General features: G+C 41.2%; 1 protein-coding gene across 2 annotated transcripts in view; it reads right to left on the reverse strand.

The window, feature by feature from the left end:
* insrb (insulin receptor b) overlaps positions 1-23173 on the reverse strand; it is a 91658-nt gene that overhangs the window by 40997 nt on the left and 27488 nt on the right. For both annotated transcript variants that reach the window (XM_037769509.1, XM_037769510.1), the window contains exon 2: positions 22337-22885. In XM_037769509.1, coding sequence (XP_037625437.1) covers positions 22337-22885 — 549 coding nt within the window. The remainder of the gene's footprint in view (positions 1-22336; positions 22886-23173) is intronic.

Raw genomic sequence — 23173 nt, forward strand, 5'->3', positions numbered from 1 at the left:
AATGTATTTGAAATGTATTTATTCATTATTAAATTGTATGTATTTATTTATTTGTGTATTTATTTATAATTTTAGGTACATTTAATGGCTTATTTATGTATTTATTGAGTCATTTATTTATTCTTTTTTTAATTTGGCAGGTTCCGTCCACCATATACTATTAGAATCATACTTGTATATATGACCTGACAACCTTTTTGATCTTTTACATTAGACAAAGTTTAAAAATATGTGGGTGGGTGAGAAAGTGGTGCGGTTGAATGAAGGTAGTCAGAGTTATGATGTTGAATCGCCTTAAATCACAGATGCAACTTAAACAATTCTACAACACTAAACTGCTCTATAAACCGAATGATCCCTGAACCGACACACCACTGATTACTAGTATAGTAAAGGGTACATGTATGTGTAACATCATACACATCAAGGTTATTGACCCAAGGCAGGCAAGCGAACACAAAGACGCCCCGAGCTGATTTACACACATCCAGAAAACAATAAAAGACAGAGCAAGAATTGTATCTGTGGATGCTGCCAGGACAAACATAATGAAAGCAGCTCAGAGAAGAAGATGCTGCCTGCAGCTCAGCTGGCTACCGGACGGATGTTATTCTAAGAAACGCTGCTGTTGTGCAGATATGAGTGTGTGAGTGAGAGAAAAGGCATTCACATGTGATGAGTAGGGAGCAGTTTGTGGAACATTTAGCAGGTGGGTTCCTATATAGTGAGGATGTGAAACCCGTCGATCCTTCCATTGTTTTAATTCACTAAATAACAAACAAGCCAGAACAAACTGCTCAATGAGTTTTTAGTTTGCAGCAAACCCAAGTTTCTGTGGTCAGCTTCTAAATATGATACTTGCTTCAACACCACAACACCACTGTAAAACAGATGTGATTCTCCGCCACAGAACATTGGACAGGCAGAGGTAAACAGCCGAGTGTGTGTGTGTGTGTGTGTGTGTGTGTGTGTGTGTGTGTGTGTGTGTGTGTGTGTGTGTGTGTGTGTGTGTGTGTCTTTGTAATAAGATTTTAAAAAGCAGAATGAGGGCTAAATTAGATCAGTGCAGAGGGGAGAGTCTGGGCGGTCAGGGGGAGAGCGGTTAACAGGAGACAGTAAACAGGTATTGGTGATTGATGCTATCAGCAGCCATAGTCAGCTAAGTGTTCACTGAAGGACCTGTTGACAGTGTGTACGTGTGTGTGTGTGCGGGTGTGTGTAGAGCAAATATTACAATTCACAAAGAAGGAAAACTAACAACTTTGTTTTAATTTTTTTATTTGATCAGTTACTCTCTTTGGTCTTTGGGACTGTAACCAGGGGATGCAATTATAGATCACATTAATTATCTATAATCATCATAAAGGCCTTTACACACCGGGGGCATTTTTTCCCCGTGCGATTGGGCGATTTGTATGTCAATATATTTTTCTGAACTGTTGTTTTTATCATGAATACTTTCACACAGAACACAAATATTACGCAGTGAAAAAGCGCCCTTGTTGGTCGGAACAAAGTGGATTTTTCTGAGCTTTCCTACCGCGATTAAAGTAGTATCAACCAATCATGTTGTACAGAACGGGTTGAGTTGCGCCTATATTTATGAAACAACAACACGGAGGCTCAATGGTCCGAACCAAGACGTAAAATTTTATTACTCCTTTCAACCTTGACAAAGGCACTGCAGACCAGATCTACTCCTTCCATTCTTACCTTTCACAATAAAAGCCCTAGACATATAATATTCGCAGGCAATTATTTGGCATTTTTGTGTCTTCTCTCCGGTGTTAAACAAGTGGCCATGAATGAGACCACAGCTTTAATCAAACCACCGCCAACAATCACAGCACAAGATCTAACTAACTTGGCCAATAAGCGCCTGGGGGGGGGGCGGTACGGTCATCCAATCAGCCAGCACAGGCAAAGAGTGCCATACATCACCACAGCTATTTTTCTGCGGTCCAGCACTATTGGCACATTTATCTCTGTCAGCGGTACACATGAGACGAAGAGACTGGAGCATCTGTCTCAATCTACACATGCACATACTGTCCACAGTATGGAGTTATGGAGCGCCAGACAGTCCCCTCCTACAGACATACGTCCCATCAGACAGAACTGGGAGCTGAGTTTGTCATCCAAGCTGTTCTCTGCATCCATCCATCCATCCCTCCATCACTGCTATCCAATCCTCAGAGGGGCCACACACACACACACACACACACACACACACACACACACACACAAAGGCAATCATGGACACACACACACAGGGAGTGCTGACTCTGAACTGCATTTACAGAACCATTAAAGACAGGCCGAGTTGTTTAAAAGTGCACTGCTGGACAATCAGGCTTTGATTTAAACATCCACTCACACACTCGCTCGATTACTGATCAATTCATTTACAAATCAATCCATTGATTCAGCTAAATATTCAACTATATGGTCATTTAATCTGCCTGGAAACACCTTTCAATGTAAAAAGCCTCTAAAATGACCAATGACATGATCTCAACAAAAATTTAATATGACAAGTTTGGTATTGGATGCATTAGAATTAGCTTTGTGTGACAATTTGGTGTACTTTGTGTTTTCCAGATGTTATCTGAATGTGTTTTTTTTCTTTTCCTTCATTCTTTTCTGTTTGTTTGATCAGATCAATGCTGAACCTCTCTAATGCAATTCAACAGGTCACATTATAAAGAGCTGTAATTATAATGTTTGCATGTTTTTTAACTAGAATCAACAACAAATATCTGCAACTACAGCACATGTTTTGCTGTGCTCCTATCTAGGCATGGAATGAAATGAAAAATTCATGTCACTTTTATCCTAGCCAATAATTATTGAGATTCATGATATTATCCCGATAATCATCAAAATATGCTTAAAACTCTTAAATTAGGACTAAAGGAATATTTGTATGCATCACAGATCCTTTTGAGAGAAAAACTAAAAAAAAATCAAACAATCTTTCAACAAATAAAGGATAAAGAAATAAATAAAATAAATAGCAACATTGTGTGAGTCTGTTCTTTATTACATGATAATTCCTGCATTTTTTTATTACGTAGTATATAATACTTTTTCAGTTATAACATTATAAATATAAATTATAAAATTGTATTTTTATTTATTTATTATTATATATTTACTGTGTATTTTTTTATTTTTCTATATACTCAGCTTTTTCAGGTCACTTGCATGAGGATATTCACGATTATCCCGATAATGGAAATTCACCACTATCAACTTATTGTGTTTTTTATCACGATTAAATCCTATATCATCCCATCCCTAGTCCTAGCAATGCTATTGCTCTCACTTCCTTCTGTTTATATCTCTCACTTGGACATCTCCCCCTCTCTGCTAACGTTAAAACCTCCAGCGAGGGATGCACTTCCACTAACTAGAGCCCCGCCCAGTTCCTCCCTTGGTGTTCCCACTCCTGCTCTGGGAGGAACTGAGGGATAAACACACAAACACACTAAATAGGACCTAACTCTGGCCTGCCTCCATGCACACACGTACACACACACACACACAAAACACACACACACAGATATTCACCTCTGCTCCCAGACTCCCTTCTACCCACAAGCCCTTGCGACCAATTAGTTTAGTGGAATTGGCCAGAGGGGCGCCCCTCTGCCTGGATTGGTCCAGGCAGGCGGCAGGAAGAGAGATGGTGGGCGATAAGGGGGGGATATACACCAGCATTCCTCCTGGGGGCTTACATTTTATGTGGGTGACAAGCAAAGCCATTTGTTATCAGATGTGTCAGAAACCCTAGTTTCCCACTTGTCTTTCAATTCCAGTGCTGTATAAAAAAAGCTAAAATCAAGTGTAAAAAGTGTGACTAGAGATGAATTCACTTGGGAGTGTTTGTCCTCTTGGTTTCTTATTTCAGAAGCAGCCACACTTGAGAGGAAAAGGCAGCTCCAAAATGGTGGTTTGTGCACTGGGTTAGTTGGCTAGAGACCTGCGGATGGACTGGTTGCTGTTGTGTGTCCGCTAATGTCCGCTGCTCCTCCCTCGTGATTGATATGAATTACACTGGGTCACATGCTCTAGACACCAGAAATACTGTGGGTCCAGTTGATCTCATTAACCTAAATTCTGAGTTGTGCAGGTCAGATGTTGGTACAGTATAGTACACGCAGGCAGACTAAAAGAGGAAAACCGACAGCACATGACAGCAACATTCCTCATGGGAAAAAAAAATCCTCATTCCACTCTATCTCTGTCAAGATACGAATCGCACAAGGAGTTGTCAGGTGATATATGGGTATACACAGTGCGCACACACAAGCGCAGGTGCACCACAGTTCATCCAAAACACCAGCAAAACATAGCCGCAAGAGTCATCTGCATCATGCGTATGTGAGAGTGTGTGGAACAGACAGCAGAGTGCAGTATGTCTGGCTGACAGGCGGCGAGCAGAGCGCCGGAGCAGAACCTTATTTAGTTGCAACAATGCCATCACAAGGCCCAGAGCAGGAGACACTGGAGAGAGGAGGCAGCAGCCAAGGCATGCTAAATATTAGCTGGGTCGGACGTCATTCTGCCTGGTGATACACACAAACACATGCGTCGTAAGAGACTAGCGCACTAGCTCATAGTCTATATTAAGGACAGGCTATGGTGGGTGCTACTCAGTGTCATCTTCAATGTATATTAAGAGGCACAAATAATAGAAGCGGACGTTTCCATTTGGGTGATGCCTCCTCAAATTGGCAGAGTTCCTTACGGAGCACCAAAACTATTACTAAATTAGTTGTAATGAAATAGGCAAATAAAATTATACCACTCTACAGCACCCTACTAACGAGAAGGTCATCTAAAGGAACAATGTGACTTTGTTGTGTTTAATTTTTTTCTACATGTGCTCAGTCAATGCCTCATTTCACATGTCATTTTAAATTCACTTAATCCTACTTTAGTCTATTTCTTAAACTTTACAAGCTAAAGTGTACAGGTGTGTATTTGTTGATCTCTTCTGTTGACAATAGACACTGTACATCACTGACATATCACAAGCAATTGTCATTAAGTGAACGATTAGATGATTCAAACATGTATATTAATACTATATTTTAAAAGCCAAGTATAGTGTGTGTGTGTAGGGCTTCCGCAACAACGTGGTCCCGCAACCGTGGGCCAGGGGACGGCGTTATCAGCGGTAACTGCTTTATGTGGCGTGCAGCACCGATCGGCTAGCCAGTGGGACACACATACAGCTTCCATTCACATGATGGGTATCGAATGAAGTACTCTAGATGCTCAGCAAAAAACCATGATACCATGACCAATTCCTCTCTCCTTTACATGAAACTACCAAACATTACCTAGTTCCTGCTTCTCAGTTGTGAGTATTTGTTGCATTTCTTTTATCTTATGCGATAGTAAACTGCATAACTTTGGGGTTTGACGGATAAGACAAGACATCTGAAGACGTCACCTTGGGCATTTTCCCTTTTTTTTCCTGTAATTTTATAGACCAAACTATCAGTTGATTAATCAGGAAAGTAACTGGCAGATTTATCAAAAATGAAAATTCATAGTTGCAGCCATTGTCTTCATCTCCAAGTGACACACCTCTCACAAAGAAGACACAAACACAGCGGCTTGCAATAACACATAATGTCTCTGAAGCCAAAACTGTGCAGGAGAAAAAAACAGAGGAGAGGAAGAGTTATAGTCACTAAGCAGTCACAAATTACACATGAAAACTGTGCCTTATACAAACAAAAAACTGAAATTCACACTTTTGCCAAAAACACAGGAGCTGTGGACAAACACGTTATAACCAATCACACGGGGAGTAACTCAGATGTGCACCAATCGCAGGCGCTCACACTGCCGGGGCAGCCATCTTTAGTAACAGGAGCCAGGGCTGACAAGTTTGGTCTATCATTTTGAGGCCCAGAAATTCCTGCATGTCTGCATACCACAGTGCAAGGGGAAGGAAGAGGGGGAGAGAGAGAGAGAGAGAGAGAGCACAAAGCAAAGGAACAGAGGGACAGAAAGGGAAAAAAAAAGGAGAAGGGGGGAGTGCAGAGGGAGGATCTTTCACATAAGGTGGAGCAACAGGGAAGAGAAATGGAGAGGGAAGAAGAAAGAGCCCATTTCTTCTCTTTTTCATCACACGTTTTAGCGGTGTCTGATGCTTTTTGCAGGCTTTTCTACACACGACTAGACATCCCCAACCATGTTGATAAAATTATGAACTGCATTCATTCCTCATGAGGGCAGTGGGGCCATCAAAGTGTAGCGAGGAGAGGAGGAGGAGGGGATATTGTGAAGTGCATACTATGAGCATGACTGCAGTCTTTTCCTGTGCTACAATTTTCTACTACTGTTCAATAAAGATGCCGTACTACGAGCGAGAGAGAGAGAGAGAGAGAGAGCGATAGCAGCAGCCATTTTTACTGCGGTCTTATAACTCTGTCATCACTGGTATCATCATGGGATGCATTTAGGCAAAGAGAGAAAGATTATAATAGCATTTTATATCCGTCTTGCAAATATATATTACCACTCAAACCATCACGAGGAAAGTGGAGATGACACAGGCAGCCAAAGGACTTTATAGGCCTTAATGTTTTTACAACATCACTTTTATACTACAGGAGTGTTCAGGCATGATCGGGACAGACGAGAGGACAGGCAGAATAAAGTGACTCTACGGTGTTTAAAGACAGCAGCTGGAGTGAGGCGAGGCATTCAGACGAAGCAACTGACGGAAAAGAGAAAGAAAGTAAATGAATAGTCAGGAATTCAAGGAATAAACCCAAACATGAGCTACAGCTTTAGTATTCGGAACCTCAACCTGAGAGGAAACATTCACAACCTCATTCTGTGACCTCCAGTCAGCCTTTGTTCATTACATTAACCAGGTTTCATTTCATATCTTCACACAAACACACTTTTGGCACCGAGATTTATCTGATTATTTACCTGACGAGTTACGTTCACTCATGCTTGAATGTCACCCCGTGTCACACATGTTTTTCACTTCTGTGTAAACATTTCTTATCAGGTTTTGTTTCACTATAGATTCTACAGATTTCTTCTGAGTAATGCAACCAGTCTCGACACAAATGCCACAACAAGTAGCACGAGGTGCAGGTCAGAGGAAAGTACCTGTTTTGCAAATTGGAGCTGTACCAGTCTGTGTACTGATGCCAACAGCGTAGGGGTGACACAGCCACTGAGTCATTCAGCATAACAAAGAGATTCAGACCAAAATGTAAAAACAAAATGCTTCATGACACCATTTCCTGACCAGATGAGATACTAGATTTCTTTATGAGACATCCTTCGACAACATTTTATACCAAAGCTTGCCCCCGGTGGTCCAGCTGGGGGAGACACCAAAGAAAAAAGAAATATTTACACCCATCAACACTTCATTACAGACTACTGAGCAGCCAGACTTTAAGGACACTCCACCAGGGGAAGCAAGCTTTAAATCTGTTCCAGGGCTGGCAGATAGGGCTGTGTATTGGCAAGAACCTGGCGATACGATACGTATCATGATACAGGGGTAACGATTCAATATATTGCGATACTGTAAGCAAGGCGAAATATTGCAATTTTTAAAATCTAATTTTAGGAAAACTGTCATAGTATAAAGAACACACCAGAAATAATAAAATAACAGATTTTAATAAGTTAATTAAAAATCGATACAGTGCTTTGGAGAATCGATACAGTATCACAAAAGATAATATAGTGATACTCATGTTTATCGATATTTTCTGACACCCGCACTGGCAGATAGTTAAATCAGATGGGAAATGAATACTGCTTCATATATATTATCCTGGATAAATATGATCTTGTGTCTAGATGATAGCAGTAGAGCAGGTCAGTAGGGTTATGAAGAGGAAGAAGAAGTAACATTATATCTCCCTGTGTGTTCCTGTTTCTAGACAAAAACACTATGAACACACACACACCTGTCCATGTCCACATTGACACTTCCTGTCTTTGTGAGCCCTCCTGGAATGTGTGTGTGTGTGTGTGTGTGTGTGTGTGTGTGTGTGTGTGTGTGTGTGTGTGCATGCATGTGTATGCATGTGTGTGTCCTACCCTGTAGTTATGGCCAGCAAATGGCCCACTGGCCCTGTCCCCCCCCCATCCTCTACTTGCTCACCTCTGACCAGGGTGGGTCAAGTCAGGGTCACATTCTCCCAATAATGCGCCCCTGCATCTGTCCACCACCTCCCCCGCCTCGCTGGAGCCCCTGAGCCTAGTGTCACAAGTATCGCCTTAAATAGACAGAGGTTCTCTGGACTGCACCATTACAGCCTGCACAGAAGTGGTGGTCACCATCAAAGCTCAGTTTACTGAGAATTATGCTCTCTTCCCAGATACTTAACACATTCTAGGTAGGGCCCGACTCCCTGGAGGGTTCTCTGTTTTTTGTGCTAAGAGGAACCTGTTAATTGGTTCAAAGAAAAAAGAGACATTTCTTGAAAGCCGAGGACATGACATTCAGCGAAGTGAGCTGGGTCTGGACAGAACTACGTGGACAGAGTTAGGTTTGGAAGCAACTTCAAGGGTGGGGAGGTCATACGAGGATACACATTTTCAATTCGGGAAGAGCAAGTTTAGAAACACAAAGTTGATTTCCAGCGCTGACTTCTGAGAGCTTACTTTAGTACATGCATGTTTTCGAGATTTGAGTAACAACTGTTTTGACCATTCTTGCTCAACCAAACCAGGGTGCACTGTACACATGGTGAAAACATAAAGAGATAATACTCGGAAAGCATACTAATAATTTCCATGTGTTAGGTGTCATAAGCATGAACTCCACAACCCGCACGCACACCAACACAAATACATTCTCAACCTGTGGGAAACTCTGCTTTCCCGAGAAGGTGATGTAACAACAAAATTCTTGAGAATTCTAATGTCCGAACATCCCTCCCAACCCCTTCAGCTGAGCCGGTGTACCACCTCAAAGCCACCCATGGAATTCCAAGTATTTGACGGAGCATAAGCATCACATATTCCAAATACAGTACATACTAGTAGCTGTGGTTACAGACTATGTTAAGCCTCTAACACGCGGTTCTGAAATCATGTATGCATGAACATACACAGAGCTTCTTTACTCCACTGAAGCAGCAATGTTGTTCCCTCTCTCCATCTCTTTATCTCCCTTTACAGCGTGATAATGATGTTCAGGTAGGGACTGTATATTCTTTGACGGAGTAACAAAACATCAGTTCACTCTGGGCTGATGTTTGTTTATAGTAAATAAACACTTTTATCATAGTGTTATTTTTCATTTTATTATTTCCTTTACTCATAAAAGTTTGAAAATCTTGATGGCAACTGTCAAACTGTTGTAGGCTTCAGATTTCATATATCATGTGTATTCTGAAATAAGAGCAGTGAAACTACAATATGCTGTATTCAATATAATCCTGTGCGTGCATCCATGTATGACCTGTGTCAGTGTTACAATATTGACTTTATTATTAGGAGGTCTTTGGCAGGTGGGTGGTGGGGTTGGGTTTTTATCTGCTTGTTATAATAATAACTAGAAAATTTCAAAAGAAATTTTGACAGTGTGCCTGGTGCTTGGTACGCATCCCACATCCTGAGCTTCCTATTAGGATAGAGTTACTCTATAGGATTTTTATTTTGAAAAAGAAAAAACAGCCGCGTCTAAATAGCATGTTAGTATTGAATTTCGGAAGCAACCTGTGTCTTCACTATCATGTGTGCATGTGTGTATATACAGTATGTGTGTGTAGTGTTGATGTCACCTGATCTGGCCAAACTCTTGAAAACAATCCCCTTCCCTCGACCAGAGGGAGGGTCGTGTTCTTTTCCTCCCTCACACACAAACACTTGCAATGCAATCCTCGCAGCTCGCCTCTCGTCTCAGCTGCCCGTATTCTAATTTCTGACAAACTGATTTACAACCTGGGGTTTGCATTTGCTGAAGGCTCGCAAAGCGATTAATGAAATAAACATTTGCAGCACCGTCAGAGCTTGGCATTTCTGTTAAGGGTGGCGGATCTAGAGAGCTGTGATCCATTCATCTAACTTTTCTTTCCTTTCATATTCCCTCACATGTGAATAATATCTCCCCACCCCAACCCCACTCCACTCTGTTTGCCCGCCGCCAGCCTTCCCCCAGGGCCCAGTTGTACAGCTCGGCAGTAGGAAGTGTTTGGGACAAAGGCAGGAAGTAATGAGGAAGTCCTTTCGGACAGCTCAGGCTGTAACAACCACTTGCCTGCCAACATGCTTTCCTCTACATCTCACACACAAATTCTCACAGAAAAACACACCACTTGTGCACAGAGTGTCACACCATTACCCTCATTAGTCTCCTTCTTAACATCCCCCTGTCCTATGTTAACATAACTAACATGTATTCTTAAAAAATTAAGAAACAAGGAATGACTCTTTTCCTCTTTAAAAAAAACACAGTGCAGCAACAGTAGCCGCACATCTTGTTCCAGCATGTTGGTTATCCTCAGAAGCCCCCATCCTCTCCTCACTATAGGCTACTTACATCTCTACCAACAGCCAATCAGCTGTTAGAATAGTGGGCAGCAGTGTCAGCGTGCTCCACTTAGCCTTGTGTGTGCGTTTGTGCTCCACTTGGCCCTGTGTGCATTTGTTGTGCACGTGTATCTGAATGTGTACCGTTACAATTGTGTGCTGTGTGTGTGTGTGTGTGTGTGTGTGTGGAGCAGGATGTGGGAGTGCCCGTCCATTGATGAGCTGGAGGAGAGAGGAGAGAGAGTTTTCCAGATCCCCCGGGGCGCTCGGCGAGCACTGCCTGCCTGCTACTGCACTCACTGCACGAATGCAGCGGGTAGAGGGAAATACACACACACACACACACACATGCACATACACATGCACGTACACAACTGATGCCAGCTTATCAAAGTTAATTTGGATTTGTTAACAAGGATGCAAGCTGCCAGGAAGGAAAACACAAGAGCACAATTACTAACTCTCCCTCTCCATCTGTCTGTTTCTATCCTTCTCTTCCCCTCTCTTTCAGTTTTTGTCACTCCTTGTCCCTTATAAGATATTCATGGTAATTCAAACACCAGTGTGTGTGTGTGTGTGTGTGTGTGTGTGTGTGTGTTGATGTAAGGCAAGCCACCACAGAAAGCCTGTAACTATCACAAATGGACAGCATCAAAGAGGAGCTTGTCTGTGTCTATAACAATAAATGAGAGAGAGATGAGAACAAATGTACGCAGCTCTCTCTTCTGTGTGTAAGAGTGTATCACTATCAGGATCGCATCACTTGTAATTCACTTTACTCGGGTCCTGGAACGGAGCAGGAAATTGAAAGCAATTCAAATACTATCATTCAAGTGTTTGCTCGCTACTTTTTCCTGTTTGAATGAACAGAAGGAAGACAAAAAGTTTTTCCCTTCGGAAGAGAACTCATGTTTTACTGAAATGTGCTGAAAAAATCTGTAGTTTTGAATCACAAATCGTGACAGCTTTCTGACGTTTGTGTGTTTTTGTGCGTTTTATTTTTTCTTCCAGTTTGGATTATTTTGTTCAGTATTGTGAGATACACGATGGTCTAATGTTACACTATACAGCAAGCTGAGCAGGGACAATGACTGGCGAGGAAAACATCCACAATTACTCTTTATTACCTTAATTTGTGGTTATGAAGAAATCAGTCAGACTGTTAGATTAATCTGTTGTCAACTGCATGTTTATCGTATCTCAGCACCTGTCTGTGTCACTGCCTCTGGTGTTGTTGCATCTTGTCCCGGGCACGATCAGGATGCACGGCGGACCTGAGGAGTTATCTGTAGCCTACAATACCTCCTCACTTCACTACAAAAACTTAAATTAAGTGGCAGCTGGCTGGAGGAAGATCGCTAGATAACAACCTACTTGATGTATGTTATTTCTAGGGCTGTCAATCGATTAAAATATTTAATCGCGATTAATCGCATGATTGTCCATGATTAATCACGATTAATCGCAAATTAATCACACATTTGTTTTATCTGTTCAAAATGTACCTTAAAGGGAGATTTGTCAAGTATTTAATACTCTTATCAACATGGGAGTGGGAAAATATGCTGCTTTATGCAAATATATGTATATATTTATTATTGTATTGTATTGTATTATTGTATATGTATGTTATTTCCAGTAAATATCAAAATAGAAACGTGCGCTTCTGTTTAAAAAGTACAGACGTAGGAAGATAGCAAGTACGTCTCGAGTCTGATAAGGAGCACACAGCTGATATGTACGTGGTTTGTTTACATGACGTAGGACAGAAGTGCATATTTAACGTATTCAGTGTGGACAGAGAGCGTCCAACCTCTAACCATATGTGGCACGATAGATGGACGCTTGCATCCACTTAGGACACGGTGTATATTATCATAACAGATAGACAATCATTTTGGCTATAATAATATAGCCCTAACCTTAATGTTGCTGTGAACTTCTGTGTCTCTCAGGTCCACTATATGTCCCTAAAATGGCACATGTTAGACATACTATACTACCCTATACATGCGGCCGGTACTATGTATGCCTCTTACGGTGTAAAAGTAGTTTAGTTGACTGTAAAACAAGCTCCCACTTCCTGGCAGCCCAGTTAACTCCAGTAAGGGAGAAGACAGCAAGAGATAGCGTTTCTAGCTCTTGTCCCCTCTCACTGGAGAAGCATCTGTGTCAAAGTTCAAGTGATTATTTGCTTGCGTTTAACGGCAAGTTTAAGACACCTGAGACAAACATGCAAATATGCCCTTAAGGTATTACTGTTATGTATTTTCTTCTCGTCTTCTTGGTATACACTTCGCAACCGTTGATCACCAGAGGGAAAGAAAATGAGTGTGTTTGTGGGATCTAGATAGGTGATTGGCATGTGGAAGGCATACAGGAAAAACAACAAGCCTTCTCCTCCAGATGGAGGCTCATGAGTTGAGAGCAGTGACTCAATACGTGTGCAAAGGTTGTTGCTTCACGCATCAAATTTAATGAAGCATTCGAATGTGCACAAAGCCAATTCTAATTCTCGTGACAGTTCTCACTGGATGCACGTGGACACTTATAGTTTACAATATGTATTGTAGGGCTGCAACTAACGATTATTTTCATTGTCGATTAATCTGTTTATTATTTTCTCGATTAATCAATTAGACAAAATGTATAATCCGAATATTATTTTTTTACTTATGGCTGCAGGTAGTATTGGTTGGGTGTTATCATCTTAGAATTGTTTAAAATTATGGCTGAATTTTAAAACTAAATGAAAATTGTGTTTATATTTCTCAAAAAAAAAGAAAAAATGTATTGTTTTGGTATAAGTACCAAAACTCAGATATCCTATCAGCGTTTGTATCAAATAAAAAATTTGTCCGTTAGTTTGTTTGTGTAATTGTGTGACTTTAGTTAGTTCGGATTCACCAAAGTCACACAATAGGACTAACAAACTAACACATGAATGCTGTGGTAGACTATGTGAGGTGAAATTACAGTTTTTTTTCAATGGAGTCTGGTGGCTTTGACGAGAGCATAGATGGATACAACGGCTTCAGTTCCCCGTCCGAAAGGGCTGTCTGACCGCAACGTAAACCGGTGAAAATATTCTAAATATAACGTACACTTAAACTGCTATTATTTTTTGTTAGGTGGCTATAATACGTTTTGCTGCTGGCAACGTCCACATCAGTACACTGCTTTGCTTCTGTGCGTTGTCCCTTCTCCAAACTGGGGTGAGCTGACCGTCATCTATTGTAGGTAATACACTGACTAGGGATAAATACCTCATACGGCCACACTTCAAAACACCCAAACTATCCCTTTGAAAATGACACAAATACACAAAGTAAGTAGAGAAATTTGGTACTTTTTGGGCATTTTGTTTCCCTCTAAAGTAATCCAAAATTAGTAATGTGTCATTATTGATTTTAAATGAGCGCCAACTTTTTACATACAGTAGTCCCTGACATGGACGAGGATCCATGGACTCACACAAACAGAAATCCTGCAGTGTTTCTTTCCACTTACAGAGAGTGCAACACTCCTGTTCCACTATCAGGCAGTCTGTCCCTTTGTGTTTCTGTTCTTGTGTTCCCCGTGTCACTGAGCACTAAATGGCTAATTAAAAACAGCAGCTTCAGAAAAACTCCTTCATTTACTTTTCATTAGAAACAACTGCAGAAACTGAACCAAAGAAAGACAGAGGAGAAGTAGAGATGGAGAGAGAAGTGAGTGTGGAAGCAGCCTGAGCGGAGACACTTTTACACCCCAATTAAGAGGCCGGGCTGGTTTAAGTGTTTCTGTTTGGTTGTGGGCGCAGGCCAACAGCACGCTCCATTGAGCGCCTCCATCCTTAATACCGTCATTTTCTTTCTCTCTTTAGCCTCCTCTAGCTTGGCCACTTGCCACTCTGGCAAAAAGTGTGTGTGTGTGGTTTTTGAGTGTGTGTCTGTGTGTGTACCTGGGAGCCACACTTGAAACTTGACTTGTTTGTTTTTGCTCTGTTTATTTTGCTTTGCCCAACCCCTTCTCTTCCTCTCCTGGCCTCCTCATCTGGCCTCCTCGTCTCATCCACACCGACTGTCCACTTTCATTTGGTAGCATGAGAAATAAAACTGACGGAAATGTCATCGATGACAATTTCCATTACCAAGGCAACCGTGATTACCAGCTGAGTATTATGTTCTGATTAACGGCATAGTGATGCTGTTTAATGGCAGCATATATAGATATTAAAGGAACAGTTCAACATTTAGGATTAGAGTTATTTGCTTAGTTGTTCTGAATTAGATCAGAAGATTGATATCACTCTCATAGCTGTCTGTTAACTACGAAGTTACTCTTAGTCAAATAATCGGTCGTTTTGGTCTTAGTCTAAGATATCACTAGTCGATTAGTTGTGTTTTATGCTTTTTCATGCTGAATGACTTATTTCCAAGAAACGTATGAGCACATCGCTGATAAACACAAGATTTAAAGTGGTGCTTTTTTGTGATTCTTTGTGGAGAAATTCAGTTTTACAGATCTGTTGATTAAATCCACTTATCGATTAGTCATCAAAATTGTATAAGTGTTATTCGACTAAGAATTCCTATGGTTGAGGACAGACCGAGAAGCCACAGCCAGGAAACCTTTAGCTTAGTTTAGCATAAAGACTTAAAGCAGGGGGAAACACACATTATAATCTGTACAAAAAGTGTAAAAATGAAAATTTGTGGTTTTACCAGGGGTCATGTGCGGGACTATTTCTTGGCCGGGATCAGATAGTTCCTGGAGTCTTTACAGTCTTTTAAATACTAAATTTCCTCTTTGTGTTTTGACAGACTTTGTTCCCATTCTGAGGATAATATGTCCTGGTACTTCTGTGTAGATCTGTTGCCGGTATACAACTATAAAATAAACCTACACACAACTACTACAACGAAGAGCTCTCTCAACGTACATGTGAACATGCGTTCAACCTGCTTTTCATGCTTTCATAGACTGCAGTCACAGGTTTATCACCACTCACAGACTACAGCTGTAGTAGCTCCATGGAAATCAGTTCCTGAGAATTACATACAGTGCTGTAAACACCATAAAGTTTTGTTTCCATTTCACCTCACACGCTCTCGGTCTTGCTCAACCGCTCCTGTACTCTCTCTCTCTCTCTCTCTCTCTCTCTCTCTCTCTCTCTCTCTCTCTCTCTCTCTCTCTCTCTCTCTCTCTCTCTCTCTCTCTCTCTCTCTCTCTCTCTCTCTCTCTCTCTCTCTCTCTCTCTCTCTCTCTCTCTCTCTCTCTCTCTCTCTCTCTCTGTTTTTTGCAAAAGCTTGGAAGTTAGTTGAATGTCATTTAAACGTCCATGTAACTAAATTAAATTCCCATCCCCAGGAGAGAGGCCTGTTCAAAGCTGGGCAGTCCAACCCGTGTTCAACCCCGGTCAGTAGGAGGGTCACAAAGCCATGCCGAATGACGCACGTTGACCCATTTAGGTCGACCACCAGTGCAGGTTTAACCTGTGTGACTGTGACGGCCTGAAAGTGGTACGTGTAATGGAGAGAGTGCATTTCCCTCTGTGGCTTTTGTCACTGGGAGGTGAAGCTGTGACTGTGTGCTGGTGTGTGTGTGTGCCTGAAAACAATCGCAGCAAACAACAAAGCACGTAGGCGCAGGCAAAGTGAACTTTGACCTGAAAAGCTTTCTCTCCTCCTGCTTGTGTGTGTGTTTTTGTGTGTGTTGTGCAAGCACAGTGCTGGCTGGTGTCTGCGAGGCTGAACACAGTGTGCCAGGCCTCAGAGCCTTATCTAAACAGGAGATCCACTGTTTGCTCCCATTCCCGCTCTCTCTCTCTCTCTCATCTGTGAATATTACCCGTACTTCCTTTCTGGCTGTACTTTTCTCTCTCTTTACCTCTCATTTGTTAATCCAGTCCCCGGTCTCGTGTGCTTGCTTTCCAACTAGCAATCTGCATTTGTATGCATCTACTATCCACCCGTCTCTCTTCTGTAAATAGTGCTCTGTCTCGTCTGTAAGTTCAGCCTTCTTGCTTTCTTTTTTTTTTTTATTCTCTATTATTTATTTTGTAAATTTAACCAACTCTCCTTGGAAATGGATTTCAGTTTAACACCATATGAAAGGGTCACACTCACAAAACAAACCTCCACCCTTAGATCAAATTATTGTGCACAAGAGTTACTCATTTTTTAATTAATGGAGAATAAATTAGATACTGAACTACATTCATCTCAAAACCAAAACCATTAAGTGCAGAGGCAGCAAAGAGCCAAAGACAGAAGCTTTCCATCACATCAACCAAACCAGTCCTACGCAAACCAACATTTCATCAAAGTATGTTGGCACACTTGTTTTTTGTAATTTTTACTCATCCTGGATGCATCATGAGAAAACATGTGGGTGCAGAGGTTGCATGCCTCATGCCTACACATCCTGTCTGTCTCATTTAAAGCAGGTGATCCATGAACCTAACTGATCTCAGACCTGAAAACCTTCCCCTTCTCTTCTAGAAGTGTTCTTTTCCTGCCAATCCGGTAATTCAACACCAGTAGCAAACATGTGTTATATATAAATAATAATCATTTTCCTTCTCTGTTTTCCATGGGGACATTCATGTGCAGGGTCAGCTGCAGAATAGCTAGAGCTGTGTATTGGCAAGAATCTGCCAATACGTATCATGATACAGGGGTAACGATTCAATATATTGCGATACTATAAGCGAGGCAATATATTGTGATTTTTTTAAATTTTATTTTAGGAAAACTGTCATAGTATAAAGAACACACCAGAAATAAACCATTTTAGAATAGGCAAAAATAGCACATTTATGCTGCAGGCAAAAAACGACATGGTTTTTGCCCTAAACTGCATGTGATTATCATAAAGTGGGCATGTCTGTAAAGGGGAGACTTGTGGGTACCCATAGAACCCATTTTCATTCACATATCTTGAGGTCAGAGGTCAAGGGACCCCTATGAAAATGGCAATTGCAGATTTTCCTTGCCAAAATTTAGCGTAACTTTGGTGCATTATTTAGACATCTTCTCGACCAGCCAGTATGACATGCTACCAATGGATTCCTTAGTTTATCTAGTTTCATAGGATACCACTACCTTAATTCTAGCTTTCAAACTGACCCCGCTACAACCTCTGATATATTGAATAGCGGCCGGGCCCGATGGCGGGCCGTCGGATATTTAGGTTAATTTATAATATAAAATAATAATTAAATAATTTGAGGTTAATTAAAAGTTGACACCAAAATCGACACAGTGTTCTGGAGAATCAATACAGTATCACACAACATAATATCGCGATACTCATGTGCATTGATATTTTGTTACACCTCTGAGAACGGCCCGTGTAGGACTCGTAGGAATTCACTGCTCAAATACATTTCAACGGATTCACTCCACACATAGAAAAACTTGTGATTGAAGGATTCCAGTGTATTGAGGTTTTTGGAAGATTTGAAGCCTTGAAAAAACTGCGTTGATCGTTGATCGAAATGCACTCTACTGTTGTCCGGAGGAAAAGCCGGCAGAAACCACCAACATTCAATCAGGCAACAAAGCCACAGTGACTGGTGACAGCTTGTAAAAGCTGGGAAAATTGCAGCCTGAGTGCACTTGACAAAACTTACTACTGGAATGACCTCCACATCCCAACAGCTACCTGCACAACGTTGTAAACATACAGGAGGCACATACACACAAAATGCATGTGTGCGGCAGATACACACACACATGCAAAACAGAGAAAATCGCACTGGGCAATGAATGTCAGATCTCATACACTCTCCAGCCTGTTTGGATTGCCAACGAGTTACTTAAGGGCCCTGCACAGTTAAACATGACATGTCTTGGTTCACACACACACGCTCGCAGTGGTTTTCCTGCTTGTAAGGAGCATGTGTAAGATCAGAGGAATGCAGGCTCTCCCTTGGCTCTTACCTAAGGCAACTGGAACCCTGTAAAAATCACAACAAAAACAACCCCACAGTTTCCACTCACACATAAACTTTAATGCCCCGTCTAATGTTCCTCCGCCCTGCACACGCACTTGTGTGTGCATCTGAGTTTGTAAACTGTGAGTTTTCATTCACAGAAGCTCTAATTAAAGATCCTACAGTTTCCTCACGCCACCACCACCCAGAACGCGTTTCACTGTATATAACTGTACCCAAGCGAGACAACACATTTCTCTTTCTTGATGTTCACCTCTCGCATCTCTCATTCCACTGGCTGATACACGCCTGCATAGCAATAAGCTGCACAATCATGGTATTAAACTCACTGCGTATATTACTAATACATTTACTACTGTTACTGTGATAATTGCTGTCACACTAATCCTACTTTTACTTATATATTATTCTAATCTAGAGCAGCACTGCTGTAGGTTAAAAAACATGTTTGTAGAACTGTGGCTCTCACCTCCAGTGGGGACCTGTACTTAAGCACGCACATATTAAACACACACGAACACTCGCAAGCATTTACAATAAGTGTACACATATCATCCCTGTGTGTAGCCTTTACACACTCCCCCCGCCGCAGGGGCAGACAGCCGTTGCATCATGTTCTAGAAATGGCTCCTGCTCTCTTGACTAGACTGGAGCTGGTCACGTGACACAGAACACAGCGTCATACCTGCTGCCCTGGCCTATCCAGAGCAAGGGGGACATGAACGCACATGTACAACAGGTTGTTTGCCGTACTGTACTGTACACCCACTTCTGTTTATCAGTCCACATTCTGATTTTAATGGTTTAATGGTAAAGAGTTCCCTATAGAGTTCATTTTCCACATTGACTAGAGCAGACAGTGAGTATGCATGGGAAGTGGAAAAAGGGGGAAAACGTGGTGTAACATCCTATTAAATGTTTAAATCAAATGCAAATAATAGGCCAAACTTACCACCACCAATTCTGAATTATACATTTTGCTTCAGTTAATGTTTAATTCATTGTGACCAATGATATTTATATTTTGTACATTCACTCCAAAACATGTCCCAGACAGATGTGTGCTCACATCTGTCTCTTCATCTACTTTTAGCCAACTTGGAGCTCTCTTAAGAAGTTTTTATCTTTGCAAGCAGGAGTAAAGGTGGAGGATTTCTACTTGTAACTTTCACTGAAGTCCAAAACTTTCAAAATTTTCAAAATCGGTTAAACCGTTTGGCTGAAAAGTGAGTTTTCTTTATCATATATATATTCTTTGGGCACATAGGATGACTGTTTTTGCAATAGATGCTACTATTTTACAGAAACAGTAGTCCCATGTCTCAAATACTAGCTGTATCTTACAAACTACAAGGAGCACAATCAATCAATCTATCTATCTATCTATCTATCTATCTATCTATCTATCTATCTATCTATCTATGAACTCATACCAAGTTGAATATCAAAGATATGCACACATATGCAGTGTAAAAAATCATTTGGAAAACATTAAATAAACACAATGTTAGCATTTTTCCTAATTTAAAAAAAATCCTGACTTTAACTATTAATTGAAGTGTGATTTTTCCTGTATGTCCGTACCCAATTTCAAGACTTTTCACAAATCACAACAAATGTTGTGGCATTTTTCCTTATTTTATTAAATATAGTCTTTGGGTGCAAATTGGTCAAGTGTCATCATCTGTAATGCTAAAAATTGTTGTTTTAATCTAACCATTAAAACAAATTAAATGCTGTACACCTTGTTGAAGTCAAAACTCTCAGGCGGTGTGTGTGTGTGTGTGTGTGTGTGTGTGTGTGTGTGTGTGTGTGGGACTGAGACACAAAGAGAGCCGTTTCTTGTATTACTTTCCCGACAGTGAGACCTGGCAGAAAATCGAGGAGCCAACATTATATGCGGGCTGCAACTGTCGATGTTAAAGTATAAACATGGCCGAGGTCGTTATGCTTTGAACGCTAGCCTTTCGTCAGACACAGAGACAGAAGAGAAAAAACAACACAAGCTATAATCGCCTTGAAAAAATAATAAGCATTCTCTCTGTGTGTCTTACAATAGAAGCCATTCTCTGTGTTTATGGTAGGAGAGGAAAGACTGACTGACTGACTGACTGACTGACTGGCCGACATACTGGCAGCTGGCTGCAGCACCAAGCAAACCCGCAGCTCTTCTCTACAAAAAAAGGAGAGAAAATCTGTACAATTTCTAGCAAACAAGTGTACTATACTGTTTATTCCTGTCCATCAGCTCTCTTGCTCTTTCTTTCATTGCACTTTTCCCCCCATAATGCCTACCTTTGAGCTTGCAGCTCCCTGACTCAACAATGCAGTTGAGTCACTCCACACATCAAGCAGATCCCGAGCCTATAATTACAGATCACTTGCCCACAATGCTCCAGTCAATGAATGCTAATCAGAGGGAGTCCACGACCCCTGGCTGCTGATATTAGGAGCAACTCTCCGCATCATAGAAATCATTACGTAAACCATTTGGAATCAAAACATCAGTCGTCTCAATTGATTTCTGGGAGGAAAAAAGCTCCAGTGCGTATTATCATTATGTGTCTCAGTGGGCCACTTTACAAGGAGCAGCGTGATGGATTCTGGAAAGGTGCTATACTATCATGTCTGCAAACAACAGTAAGTCAATATGGAGGTCCACACATAGTCTTCTTTTCATTTGGCGAGTATCCGGCTGGTTTAAACCTCTGACAACGATCGACTTTCTAATCAAAAGTCCAAGGAATTTGACACAACCGCTGGGGATGTAAACAGGAAGTATAAGTCAATTAGTTAGCTGTGGACTACTACTTGAGCCCTGATGTTTTACCCTGTATTATCTTTAGGGCTGTCAATCGATTCAAATATTTAATCTCGATTAATCTCAAATTAATTGCACATTTTTTTATCTGTTCAAAATATATCTTAAAGGGAGATTTGTCAAGTATTTAATACTCTTATCAACATGGGAGTGAGCAAATGTGCTTGCTTTATGCAAATACATACAGTATATATGTATTTATTATAAGAAATCATTTATCAACACAAAACAATGACTAAACATTGTCCAGAAACCCTCACAGGTTCTGCATTTAGCATAAAAAATATGCTTAAATCATAACATGGCAAACTGAAGCCCAACAGGCAACACCAGCTGTCAGTGTGTCAGTGTGCTGACTTGACTATGACTTTCCTTAAGCTGCATGTGATTATCATAAAGTGAGCATGTTTGTAAAGGGGAGCCTCGTGGGTACCCATAGAACCCATTTTCATTCACATATCTTGAGGTATCTTGAAAATGGCCATGCCAGTTTTTCCTCGCCATAATTTAGCGTAACTGGTGCAACAAGCTAGTATATTGTTTGGTACCAATGGATTCTTTGGTTTTCTAGTTTCATATGATGCCAGTATCTTCACTCTAGCTTTAAAACTGAGCCCTCTACAACAAAAAAAATAGTAAGTTGCGTTAATGCGTTAAAGAAATTAGTGGTGTTAAAACGAAATTTGCGTCAACGCGTTATTATCACGTTAACTTTGACAGCCCTAATTATTTTACATTTGAACAAATTGGAACTGTTAAAAGTATGCCGAATTAGTTATTAGCCGTTCCTGTTTGCAAGGTACACATGGGTATACAGATAACTATCACTGGGTTACTTTGATGCTGAAGAAAACCTAAAAACATGATGATTCTCAGGCAAGTTCTGGAGGTATAAGGAGAAGCTTTTTTTCTATGACTTCTAAGCAGATCAGTTATAATGATATCCTCGCAAAGTTTGTGTCACACTGAATCTACAAATATGGGAGTGTATGGGGAAAAAAAACTTAATATTAAAAGCAAATGAATACACTTACTTCTCTGGCAATGGTTCTGTGACCAGCATCGCCCCCTGAAGTGTCCGTTGATGGTGTTCTGCGGGCAGATGGTCTGACCTTGGGCCGTGCCGGGACACACATCTCCGCACTCTCTGTCGTTCTTATTGGCCACAATGTAGTTATCTTCCACCGTGTCTAGGATCTTGGACCAGTCCAGGGTGGCCAGGTAGCACAGGTCTGGGTTCTTCTCAATCCTCACGGCGCCCCGGGTGATATTCATGAGGCTGTGGAGGCCCACCTCCTTCAGCTGCAGCATCTCGTAAAGGACAAGAGCGTAGTTGAAGAAGAGGTTGTTTCCGCGGATCACCGTGAGGTTGGGGAAGAGATCGCTGAGGATCTCGAGGCCGTAGACCCTGAACAGCAGCACATAGTCGGTCACCACTCGCAGCTTTGGGTAGCTGAGACCCCGGAAGTCCTCGGTCTTGGTCTTAAACATGAGCAGGATCTTCAGGTGGCCCTCGATGATGGTGCAGTTCTCTAACGACTGGAGGTTGGTCACATTGTTCCGGATGTCCTTACTCTGGCATACTGGAAGGATAGAGAGGGAGGGAGATGTGAGAAACAACAATAAGCCAGTCATAAAACAAAACAGATCATCCAAGAATGTCGTTTATGTTTACTATTGTTTTTTAAATGTCTATGTTCACTTCATGTTTCACGTCATGTTTTTATTTATTGATTAAACTTGTGTTCTTTTTAACTCGTTATGTTCAGCACTTGGAGATGCATTTGATGTATGATTTGTGCTATGAAAATAATGTTTGATTAATTGATTGATTGTTTCGTTGAGACACATTTTGAGCTTTGCCCTGCCTC

This window comes from Sebastes umbrosus, chromosome 5, assembly GCF_015220745.1.
Source record: "Sebastes umbrosus isolate fSebUmb1 chromosome 5, fSebUmb1.pri, whole genome shotgun sequence".
Lineage (NCBI taxonomy): Eukaryota > Metazoa > Chordata > Actinopteri > Perciformes > Sebastidae > Sebastes > Sebastes umbrosus.